Here is a 13,060-nt window from a genome sequence, read left to right on the forward strand (position 1 = left end):
CTCTTCACACACACAAGGGTTAAAGGTTTGTTACATCATTGGGGGTTGTGGGCGTTACTTACCTTCTCCCTACTCCAGCAAGCTCCCTCAATGCGCCAGATCCCCCACAGACACCTCTCCAAATTGCTTTAGGCAGTGATTGCAAGCTCATCCCCCACCTCCACATACAATGCTGAGCTAATAGTTTTACATTGCACATGATAACTCTGATGGACTGTCCATAGCTCAAGGTTTCAGGGAGAAGAGAACAGTGCTGGAGCCTACCAAAGTCGGAAGTAAAGTAAATAATACATCCTCTTGTTTTACCCCCCGTGAATTAATGAGCCAAGAAGATTTGCAGTGCAGTCCAGTGCAGAGGGCCCCACTGCAAGTTTTTTTTTCTTTGCCCACAGTTGGGCTTTGAAGCATTCCCAAAACATTTTGTTTAGTGGATTTGTATTGCTGCCCTTTAAGCTCCTTTAAAAGACTGTCTCTTCCCTAAACAGTATTTAATTTTTTTTTGCATTAGTACTTGTCCCCCATGTTAGTACCCAGCTACACATACTCTTTTTAGCAAAAGCTTGCAGGTTGGCCTTCAAAAAGGCCAGAAACAAATTAGCACGTTGTTGCTCCTATAGACTTCAGTGGGGATTGTCGCTGTGTTCAAATTTAACAGATTTTTTCCAGGGCTCACCAAACCTCGTGCAAATCACATTTTGCTCAGTTTACTCATCCATATGTTGTTATGTTGTATCCATGTTGTTGACGTAGTTCATACATATATTATATAACAGTTATGATAAGTTGTTGAGTGCCTATGTACTATGCAATTAAAAAATATTCAATATTATAAGTGCAGCCACTTTAAATAATATGTAGCTCCTAAACCAAGCACAATCCCAATACGTCCAGTCTTAGAAATGGGTGGCTAGGTTATTGCAAAATTAACAGACTCCAAAGTGTTTCACTGAAAATTTCACAAACTAAATTTCTTTCAACTGAAAGGATGAACAAAATTGAGAATACTTAGGTGAAACTATGAAAAATGCTGACTATGCATTTTTCAGCTGATTTGCTGGAATTATAAAACAGTAGTGATGTAGGGGCTATCAGAAGAAGTCAGCAGGGGTGTCTGAAATTTTTCAAGAAAGTGAACGTTTCCCCTGCTGGAAAGGTAGGTATAAAAGTCTTTTTTTTTACAGGGTGGCTTTGCTCTAAATGTATATTAGGCAGCATCTCTTTAACCATATAAGCACCAGCATGTTTCACCCTTTTCATTACCAGGCCAGTGTGAAGTTCAGCTCTGTAATATTTTGATTAAAAATTACTCCATTATACAACACTGTAGGTAGATGAATTGTATATTTTATTTTTGAGAAAGAGAATTCTTTAGGTAGTATATATTAACCACTGGATTCCTATTTTTTTTTACAATGTAAAGGAAAACTAGACCAATACATTTAAAAGGAAAAATTGTTTCTCTTACTTTTTGTTATAAAATAAAGGTTATCTGAATTTTGACTTATATTTTTTGTAAATGAAGAAACATGCCATTATTGAGGAGGTTAAACATGGACCTTGGTAATGGTGCACTAGAATTGCATATGTCATACACAAGACGTGAAGGTGTTACTGTACAGGTCACATGCAGTGGGTGAATGGCGGTGAAAAGGTTAATGTACAGATGTGCAGGATATGCAAGATGAGGGGTAATATACAGGTTAGATCACAGACAGGATAGGGCTTACATAAACTACGTGGAGGAGTGGATGGCTGTAGAAGGGTGTATTTTAATACTGTTGGCACTGATACTGGATTGAACTGTTGCTGGCTGGTGGTCAGAAGGCTTTCTTTTCTTTCACACACTGATCCCGTTTACTAGCCAGTAAAGCCGGCCATACATGGATCTAAACTCATCTGGTTCTTCAGGGACATATATGGCCACTGTGGTTGAACAGAAGTCGATCTACCGACTGACTTCTGTCCATCTGCCTTGTTGGTAAAAATTCCTGCTCAATCAGCGTCTCAGGCTATAGACTGTAGTGTTGATCTGTATATCCTAATGGTGGGGAAATCTCCCCACAATGACACAGCGGAGAGGAATCCTCATCCACTTCAAATATGTGGATGAGGGAATTGGGTCAGTTATCTCATCATCTATGGCCAGCCTAAGCGTGACATGACTGCTAACAAGAGCCTTTCTTTACATTCTGTGATTCTGTTAGGCTCACACAAGAGTGCAGTTCCTGGAGGATGCACTAGTATGTCCTTCCAAAAGGGGAGCAAATTGGCCGTGTATATACAGTGGCTGGTCCAAAGGAGGTTAAAGAGGGTGTGCCTCAAGGCCAATGTACTTCTGTATAAAACAAGTGAATAAAGCTGACGTTATCTGATATTTGTCTTATTTCCTGTCTGAGTAAGGCATGAAAAATACATACACTTCTGCTTACTTAGAAATAGTACCAGTTAATTAAGTAAAATTAATTTGTTTTATTTGCTCTTTATCATATGTGACAGATTTCTTTAAGTTATAAGAAAATTGGGTCTAATGATGTTGACTAAATGCTAGAAGTTAATGAATCCTTAGTGAATATGTAAAGCAGACTTTACTGAATTAATTTTTTGAGATAGTTGAATAAAAGCTTTATTATGTAAATTGTTTCAGTATTAATAAATTCTTGTGTCCTTTTTCTCAGTTACGTTTACCACAGTTCAAAATGGATGGTTGCCGGCAATGCAGACTCTCCAGTACCCCCACGTGTTTATATCCATCCAGACTCCCCAGCCTCTGGTGAGACATGGATGAGACAAGTCATTAGTTTTGATAAACTGAAACTTACCAATAACGAGCTGGATGACCAAGGACATGTAAGTATTACCAATAACAAAATATCTTAATGTAATGCTAGTTTGTATGTGATCATTCTACTCTATGTTTTCTTGTATGTTAGAGTTACTTGTGAAGTTCATCTCATTTAAATATATGGCATAATAACTGCATATGAGAATTGGATAATTTTATTCAATGGTTGGTACTTTAGCAGCATTCTCTTAAGCCAGCCATAGAGGGATCGAAATCTGTCTGGTGCAATAGGAACCGGACGAAGTTTGATTTATCTATGGAAACACTGGTTGTACTGAAGTTGACCTATACAGTAGCTGGCTATAGCAGTAATCAAGATATGGTGACTGTGGGGAAATCTTCTGCTGTCAGAATGCAATAGCATAGTGGGAGGGATTCCCCCATCAACACTGACTTTGTTGATGGAGGAATTTAGCAATTTTCTTTCCTTCAACCCGTGGTTAAAGGAAAGAAAATTGCATAACCTATGGCCAGCCTTAGACTCACACATGCAGCTTTTTTGGGTAAACTTTACATGCAGTGCCATCACAGGACATCTTAATTGCATTCAATATTCACTTTGAAAACCACAAGCCTTTCTAACCAGCAGATGCAAAGAAACCCTAAAGCATTAGTCCCCTCTGAGCTTAAAGTCAATGCTGGTGGGTTCTTATGGTGGGATGTTTATTTCTTCAACAGATTCTATGGCAGATATTACCTCATAGCTTCTTATTTACAGTATGTTGTTGACTTCAGCACCAAGATCTCTGCATATGGGTTTCAGCCTTGATAGTTATCTGTGGAGGTTTACTTTGTCTCCACAACTCATTCTCTCCATAATTAATTTGAAAACATTTCCATTATTTTAAATTAGAATGGGTGTACTAGGGGCATTAAGAATCTTGATTTAGCAAGACAAAGCTGGGAACTTGGATGCAGAAATCTCAGTGCTGGAATCCTAAGAGGTACAGGAAGTTGATTTGGAGTGAACAGATCCCTTAATGGATATATTCAGTAGAGAAACAAAATTTTTAAAAGAGAACATGTGAAATAAATTAATATTTGTAAAATCCTATCATGTGAATTTTAGCACAGGAAGAAATATTGTAAGACTTTGATATCAATAAAATATACATAAACTTTTAAATGCTTAATGGGCTTTGCAAATTAATCCAAGATGTATTTACTAAATTTGCCAACGAGAGAACCAATTGACATCTGCTAGCAATCCAAGACAAGGGATTGTAGTTTTATAGTGGTGCTTGAAATTATTATCTTTTTAAATAATGTGTAGATACAGTCTTGTCCTTGAAGAGTAATGGAAATAAATCAGCTAATTTTAGTGAAGTTTTGTCAGTTTGTAAAGGAGAAGAATATTAGTCTTGTGCCTTAGCTTAGCTGTGCCTATACAATGAAGCACTAGAATGAAATTATAAATACAAGGAGAATCTAGGGAGAAAGTTGTATGGAAAGTCATATGTTTAGATGGTAAATTCTAAATTTTACTTGGAGCCAGGGGCGGACTGATCATTTGGAAACTCTGGCACTGCCCGAGGGCCCAGGGTCAGTAGGGGGCCCCATGAGATGCCCCTGGTACCTTTTTCATAGGCTTTTTTGAGTTTGGGCAAGGACACGGGGCCCCATGATCCCCTATTGCCCGGGGGCCCCATGAGTTGTCAGTCCGCCCCTGCTTGGAGCCTTGAGCGCTACACATACAGCTGCATTGATAATTGTGGACTTCACCCCTCCAGTAGTTGTTTTGCCTTGAAGGGATCATTAGTCAAGTCACTACTTTGTGCTGCAAACTGTTCCTATATCCATGCCATGTCCACAATAGTTGCCCTTCTTACAAGCAATATCAAGACAAATTGGACTGTCATGTGCATCATTGTGTATCTCTCTGTGCAATAAACTGCAGAGAATATACAGTGGGTTTGGTCACATTGCACTTTCAAAGCAAAGAATGATTGTAGAATAACAGATAACTGGCAATAAGTCATATTTGTGAAGTGATTGGCTTGGTACAAAACACCTTTAGTATACCAATAAGCAAGGTTAGGAGACTAAATTCCCTGTATGCATATTAATGCTTAATTTTTTAATAAACTTGTGTGTATCTCTTACCTTAATTAAACATTCTAAGTTGATTATAACACTTTAATGTGACAGCATGGTTAATTTTCCACAGTCACCACTGTTGTTCATATTTTTCATATTGGCCTATTAAAGTCTTTCATATATAATGGAACCTATGGGGGGTTGCTGTTTGTGAATAGATGTACTGTGATTGCAGATTCAATAGGCAACTAGCATTCAAATTTGTGGGTGAAAACTGTCGATATTGTTTCTGATATCAGTTAAAGCTGAACTATAGGCATTTATAAATAAAGAAATTAACCTAGTTTTCAAATAATAAATCCTTAAATATATTTTAAATACACATGGTATAAGTAACTGAATTCTATGGGTTTTTTTGCTTCCTTTAATACCATGCACCGCAAGCCTGGGAGAAATAGAAGCAGCACTTAAAGCCAGTCAGAGTTTACACTACACAGTGCTGTCAGTCTAGCACTAGGAGCTTGTTGCAGGCAGAAAGAGCAGATTGGTTATTTCATATATCAATATTGATATTCATATATCAATATGCTGCTTGGTGCTTGTTGAATAAAAGGCTTGGAAATGTGGTGACCAAGCTGGTAAGGAAAAGGAAAAAGAGAGGTGTCTTCTGAGTGCAGTATGTAAAAGAAGTTTAATGATCCACAATGTAAAAACTCACATAATAGAAAAGTAAAACAAGCCCATCAGTAGACCGTTACTGTGTCCTGCAGGGGTCCGTCCCGTGTGGAGCTGACCACTTGCGGAGATGACAAGCGGCCAGCTCCACACGGGACGGACCCCTGCAGGACACAGTAACGGTCTACCGATGGGCTTGTTTTACTTCCCTATTATGTGAGTTTTTACATTGTGGATCATTAAACTTCTTTTACATACTGCACTCAGAAGGCACCTCTCTCTTTTCTTCTCCTTTGCATACAGAGCTGGCTTACTCTGAGATGGCTGCTGTCTGAAGCGATTATTGGCCATAGACTTTATTGGAAATATGGACATATAACACTGGACATTAGCCATTAGTGCACTGAGATCTCTCTTTTATTAATGACCAAGCTGGTGCTTTTGAAAGGTAGGATAGGTTGTATACAGGTATTTCAGCTACCTATTTAACTATATGCCTGGAGTTCCCACTTTAAGCTAGACAGGTATGGTAGATGGAGATTCCTCTGTTTTTTTATAGGGGTCAGTAACAGTTATCAAAAAGGACTTTCACTGAAGTACTGTATATAACACAAACTTATGAAAAACACAAAGAACCTGTGTTTCTAAAGTTGTAAAGTTGTAGATCATGTCCACATGTGTAACTGCCTAATTCTAAATGTAGAATTTTGGCTCACTTCTCTTATATAGTGTTATAACAATATGTTAAAGCAGCCCTAATGATCTTTGAGAACTGTGGGGTTCATTTATTAAACTAGTAGAGATTGTTCACTTAGCAAAGAGAATCTTCACTTAGTTTAGTAAAGGCAAGGTGTGATGGTTTTTTTTTTTTTCAGAAAGAGGGGTCACTTTTACATTTGTTTTTAATGCTTCACTTGGAATATTGATAGATTGTTTCTTAGGCCTCATGTACACTGCTGCTCCTAAACGTGGGTTTGGGAGCTTTTGGTGTTTTTTTGCCAAAGCCCCTGAACTCAACTCAATAAAAGCCTATGTGTCCATGTACACATAGACTTTTATCAGAGTTTAGGAGCTACACTGTTTAGGGGCAATTAAATGTTCCTCCCCTGAACACAGAAGAATTGCATTCAGGAGAGGAGAATTTTGGCCAAAAAACACTAAACACAGCAAAAACGCATGTGAACACGGCTAAACGTTAGCCGCATTTAACGATTGGGCAATTATCCATATAAATAGAAAATACTGTGGCCAATCAAATGAATATACGTCCAAGGGCTAAATGCGGGTAAATGGTACTGCGTTTACACACATATTTGCTGTGTTAAGCATTTTTCTGCTGCCGGGAAAGCTTATGTCTAGGGGAGTTCATGTGTACATGAGGTCTTATTGCACATATTTGTTTTGGTTCAGCTGACTCTTGAGTACATTAAAGTGAATTCAGATATATTCAGATATTTCAAAGCAAAAGTACTTCAAGCTTCAAAAGGAGACACATTTTGGGAGTGAAGCACTGGAAACCAAAGCTTTCTCTCTGACAGTTATAATGAGGACAGCCTCAACTAATGATTGAACCACGCACATATTAGATTGTGGATGAGAATTACATAGGGTTTGTTTAATGCTGGCTGTAACAATGGAAATGTTGTTTCTATTGGCCTCAAATTATGGTTTGGTGAAAGACTATTTTTAAAGGATTTGTAGAGGGATTGTTCTGTAATGTAAGGGAAGAAATATTTTTACAAGCTGGAAATACGACTATTTATTTTGTAAAAGAGAGTGCATGTATGCTCGTGTGGGTTCTTAGTGGGTCATCTGGGGTTTCTAGTTGCCTATTATTCTAGAGTAGTTCAAGATTTTAGCAAAAATCTTTAACTTGGAAATTTTTTTCCAAATGCAGATTTACTTTGATCTGAATTCAAATATTTAACACAGATAGCAGGTTTCTCGCAGCTGCAAATGGTGCTGAACTACAAATACACGATAAATCCACCTTTAGGATGGTATGAAAACAGGGTGTCTTCTATCAATAGTATATAGCAGATAAACCCAGTGTTTTCGGCTGGGGCCCCATTTGTTAGTGTGGTCCGATTCAAGACTAATATTGTCCAAACTCATTTTTAAAAGTGAATGGCGAATATATTGTTTTTAAAGGACCACTCAAAAAAAAAATGGGGTTTTCTTGATGCAGGCTGTTTTTTAAACTTGTTTATATTGGCCTTAAATTATGGTTTGGAAAAGACTTTGAAAGAGTATTTCTAGAGGATTTACAGAAGTATTGTTCTATAATGTAAGTGAAGAAATATTTTAGTTGGATATACAACTATTTATTTTCTAAAAAAAAGTGCATGTATTTGTCTGTGTGGGTTCTTAATGGGTCACCTGGGGTTCCTAGTTGCCTATTTGTTCTGAAACAGTTCAGAAGTGTATATCAATTGTATGATAAGAATATAGTATATATAACAGATAGACTCAATATTTTATGCTGGGGCCCCTATTTGTTAATGTAGTCTGATTTAAAAGTGGTTCTTGAGACAATTTTTAAAAAAGGAAAATAAAGAGGATAGTATACTTAACCTGCTCTGTGAAATGATAATGCAAAGAATAGTCCCTTACCTCTTGGCAGTCCCTCACTGGTGCTCTCCCCTCCTTGTTCTTAAGCAAGCCTAGTGCTATGGGGGCACCCGTGCAGTTGTGCTTCCGAGCCAGGCTGTGTGTGTCTATAGACACACATAGTGTGACTTGGCCATGCCCCCTGCTCCCTCCTCACAGGATTTGACTGACAGAAGCAGGAGCCAATTGTTCCAGCTGCTCTCAGAGTCTCCTGTAAGGTCAAGAAGAGAGAGCTGTGACACTGCTAATGGGCACAGAGCTGAATCGAGAGAGAACTCAGGTAAGTGTTTTGGGGAAAGGGGAGGGAGAAGTTAGGGGGATATTTTTTACCTTAATGCAGGGAATGTGTTAAGGTAAAAAAACCTAGATTTTAGAACGACTTTAAGACTAACTGATGCATTGTTGCATTGAACTAGTTTTGAATATTGACTGGTTGATGGGCTTTCATGTTTAAAGGTCAACTTAAACAAAACCTTCAGAGAGGGTGTATCTGTGGGGGATAATTTTTAGTCTTCATTTACATCTATGGATCTTAAACATTTGGGTTTATATATACTCTTCAACTTAATATGTATTTAAACAAACTTAAACACATCTATTGTATTTAGGGAGAACCAGCAAAATGGCAGATTCACTCAGGAAATCAGTCTGAATCCACTGACCTGGAATATATATTTGCCCCATCCTGACCCTCACATTTTCTGTCTACAAATGGCTCGATTTAGATAAAATGTTCAACGCTCACAATTCTTCTCTGTATACCTTTATTTAAAATGAGTATTTATATTATTGATGATTATATGTTTAAACTTCTACATGATAATCAATTTACATACATAGTAGTTATAATTTAAAGTAAAAGTTTACCACACTAGAAGTCATGATACTTAGTGGTTCTTCATTCTGGAAAATGCATTATTCTCACTAGATACAATGCATAAAGATATCATAAGACATAATGCATTTAGCTGATGTGCATGGATAGCAGCAGGAATAGACAATTGATTCTTCACAAAGGCACATGAGCTGTTTTTTTCCATCCCCAAAAGGCTGGCAAAAGAAGAGTCTGGCCACTCTTCTGCCATACTTCCCCATACAAATAAATCACAATAAATGTAAACACTCAGCATAGAACATGACCTACCTGGACATGACCTCTGTTTTTGCTGTAAAAGGCCCATGTACCCAGGTAAATGTTATTGGTAATCTGGGGTTCTGAGCTCCCCCTCCTTGTAATACACCCTCCGCAGGCTCCTTGCAGACTCACAAATTCAAAAACTTGATGCAAAAATTATGTATTTCACTGTCACCACCCCAATATAACCCTATTTTGGAAGTCTGAATGTGGAACAATACAAGCATCAGGCAGTACATTATCAGTGACCCCGTGAGGTGTTCTTTGGATTCTTGTTACAATGTTCACAAAACACAAATAAAAGTAAACTGAGTCAATTTTATGATTTTAGCACAGCCACATTGTTTACTGAATAGCATTAGTAGCTCATTGACTTGTTTTACTTGTTACTTAGAATTGCCCTATAACATCTTTGCTTAGGTAACATGAGTGTGCACATTCAATGGTTATTAAACGATCAAACACCATTCGCATGTCCAACCACCATCTAATGTTTATGGCTTTGAAGCAAACTTAAGGGCTAAACCTCTTTCATATGCCATCCCTTGTCTGATGAAAGTTTCCTTACTGGCCACTTAAGACATGTAGAAGTCAGTTCCGAGACTGTTTCTATTCATGCATTTGTTTAATTTATTTGTACTGGGTTTTTTTTAATGATACACCATAAGTAAGCAAGTAGAAAATAAAATATCCAAATTTGAAGTGGTTGCGCAAGAAATGAAATAAAATCATTGGGAGTAAATGCTATAATTGTGGTGTAAGAGCCACTCTGATTGAATGTACAGTAAATTGCATGGAGTATTTAACTACTTGCCGACCGCAGATAGCCAAATGACGGCTACACTGCGGCCGGCCAGTTCTGGGAGAGGTCATATGACGTCCTCCCAGAATGCGCTCTCCTGCGCACCCACGGGGGCGCGCACCCGCCGATCTCCGTAATCGCTGTGTCCTACGGACACAGCTCATCATGTGATGTGGTAAAAGGCCAATCACAGCGGCCTTTTACCATGTGATCAGCTGTGTCCAATGACACGCTGATCACTGGGAAATGCAATTGCCGGTTCTCGGCTGCACTTTCCTTGCGCTGTCAGAGCGCGAGGAAAGTACTGCCGAGAGCCGGCAGTTGTCAGAGTAGGGATCGACACCGATCATCAGGGCACTGATGATCAGTGCCCTGATGATCGGTGCCCAGCAGTGCTACCCACCAGTTCTGCCCACCTGTGCCCAGCAGTGCACCCACCTGTGCCCAGCAGTGCGCCCACCTGTGCCCAGCAGTGCACCCACCTGTGCCACCCAGCAGTGCCACACACCTGTGCCCAGACGTGCCACCTACCTGTGCCCACCAGTGCCACCCACCAGTGCCACCCACCAGTGCCATCCACCAGTGCCACCCACCTGTGCCCACCAGTGCCACCCACCAGTGCCCATCAGTGCAGCCCAGCAGTGCTGCCAGTCAGTGCCCAGCGGTTGTGCCAGTCAGTGCTCAGCAGTTGTGCCAGTCAATGCCTAGCAGTGCCGCCAGTCAGTGCCCAGCAGGGATGCCAGTCAGTGCCACCTATCAGTGCCACCTATCAGTGCTGTCTATCAGTGCCACCTATCAGTGCCGCCTATCCGTGCCACCTCATTAGTGCTGCCTATCAGTGCCGCCTATCAGTGCTGTCTATCAGTGCCCATCAGTGCTGCCTATAGTGCCCATCATTGCCGCCTATCAGTTTCCATCAGTGCTGCCTCATCAAGGCACATCAGTGAAGGAGAAAAATTACCTGTTTGAAAAATTTTATAATAGAAACAAAGAAACTTTTTTTTTTTTCAAAATTTTTACAATTTTTTTGTTTATAGCGCAAAAAGTAAAGCGCCCAGCGGTGATTAAATACCACCAAAAGAAAGCTCTATTTGTGAGAAAAAAATGATAAAAATTTCATATGGGTACAATCTTGCATGACCGCGCAATTGTCATTCAAAGTGCGACAGTGCTGAAAGCTGAAAATTGGCCTGGTAAAGAAGGGGGTATAAGTGCCTGGTAGGCAAGTGGTTAAGTAGGTTTTCACATTACATAGTTGGTAAATTTTCAAGTGAACATGGATTCATATAAAATGTATGTAATAGGTGCTTTAATTCTCTAATTGTCATCTCCAGGTGCCTACATGTCTTTTTTGACTCTTAAACAGTGAATTCCCTCATGATTTCTGTCTCCATTCCAACCCTTCAATCACCCATGCCTTGCTATTACTTCATCAATATGATAGGTGGAGCCACCAACCATCACTGGGGTCCAAGTAATGATCAGAGGACTTGATCATGGGAGCTGGTTGCTGTCTCCTTATCAGAAACAAAACATTTCTGGAGTCTTTGAAGTTATACAAAATATCATTAGGCTCATATAGGTACCTGGTGGTGCCAACTAGATAATGTAAATATGTGGTATGACATTCATTATGTAGTAGGGTTCATAAAAAAATTCATATTTATAGTTTAACTCCTTCCCACCTGCAATCTGTTTATTACCTTTCCTAGCACGATGGCCTGTTCTGAGCATACAATAACAAACATCTTCACCTTTGAAAGCACAGTTGCTTGCACACTTTGCATAGCTGTTTGCTCTCAGTTCCATCTTTCACCAAAAGTCAGGGGCTTCAGTGATGATCGGGAACCAGTCAAATGGGTTCCTGATCATGTGGCCACTATGTCAGCTTTGGCGACTTCAATGACAAAAATGAAAGGTTTCAGCCTGCTCATGAACACTACCACCTTCAGGCTGCATTGTTCATCTGCAGTGCCATTTATTTATTAACTGTCAGTTTTGAAACTGTCAGTGCATTTGTCAGTATATTTTTATTATAGGATTTCATTATAGGTTATTGGATTATTTTATTTCTAAAAAATGTTCTGATTGTATTAACTGAACATTTTTATTTTCATAAAACTGTGTATGGACTGTCTAATCAGTTTTGCCTTTCTATGTGAAAATGTTTGTAATTTCTTGTAAAATGTCAATAAAGATCTACTGAAAAAAAACCCAACTATATTGTCAAAAGTATTGGGGCACCTCTCCAAATCATTGGATTCAGGTGTTCCAATCACAGGTGTATAAACTCAAGCACCTAGGCATGCAGACTGCTTCTACAAACATTTGTGAAAGAATGGGTCGCTCTCAGAAGTTCAGTGAATTCAAGTGTGGTTCCGGGATAGGTTGCCACCTGTGCAATAAGGCCATTTATGAATTTTCCGTGCTACTAAATATTCCACGTCAACTGTTAGTGGTATTATAACAAAGTGAAAACAACTGGGAACAGCAACTCAGCCATGAAGTGATAGGCCACGTAAAATGACAGAGCAGAGTCAGCTCATATGCACGGAAGTCGCTAACTGTCTGTAAACAGTGTGTAGAGAGCTTCATGGAATGGGTTTTCATGGCCGAGCAGCTGCATCCAAGCCTTACATAACCAAGAGCAATGCAAAGCATCGGATGCAGTGGTGTAAAGCATGCAGTCACTGGTCTCTAGAGCAGTGGAGACGTGTTCTCTGGAGTGATGAATCACGCTTCTCTGTCTGGCAATCCGAAGGACGTGTCTGGGTTTGGCGGTTGTCAGGAGAACGGTACTTGCCTGACTTCATTGTGCCAAGTGTAAAGTTTGCTGGAGGGGGGATTATTGTGTGGAGTTGCTTTTCAGGGGTTCCGCTTGGCCGCTTAGTTCCAGTGAAGAGAACTCTTAAGACATCAGCATACCAAGACATTTTGGAAAATGTCATGCTCCCAACTT

At 39.5% G+C, this 13,060-nt stretch overlaps 1 protein-coding gene across 2 annotated transcripts in view; it reads left to right on the forward strand.

Annotated features, from left to right (window-relative positions):
- TBX18 (T-box transcription factor 18) overlaps positions 1 to 13,060 on the forward strand; it is a 60,560-nt gene that overhangs the window by 12,279 nt on the left and 35,221 nt on the right. For both annotated transcript variants that reach the window (XM_089661688.1, XM_089661689.1), the window contains exon 4: positions 2,676 to 2,847. In XM_089661688.1, coding sequence (XP_089517814.1) covers positions 2,676 to 2,847 — 172 coding nt within the window. The remainder of the gene's footprint in view (positions 1 to 2,675; positions 2,848 to 13,060) is intronic.

This window comes from Staurois parvus, unplaced genomic scaffold, assembly GCF_062004578.1.
Source record: "Staurois parvus isolate SC_StPar_1 unplaced genomic scaffold, SC_StPar_1.0 ptg001370l, whole genome shotgun sequence".
Taxonomy (NCBI): Eukaryota; Metazoa; Chordata; class Amphibia; order Anura; family Ranidae; genus Staurois; species Staurois parvus.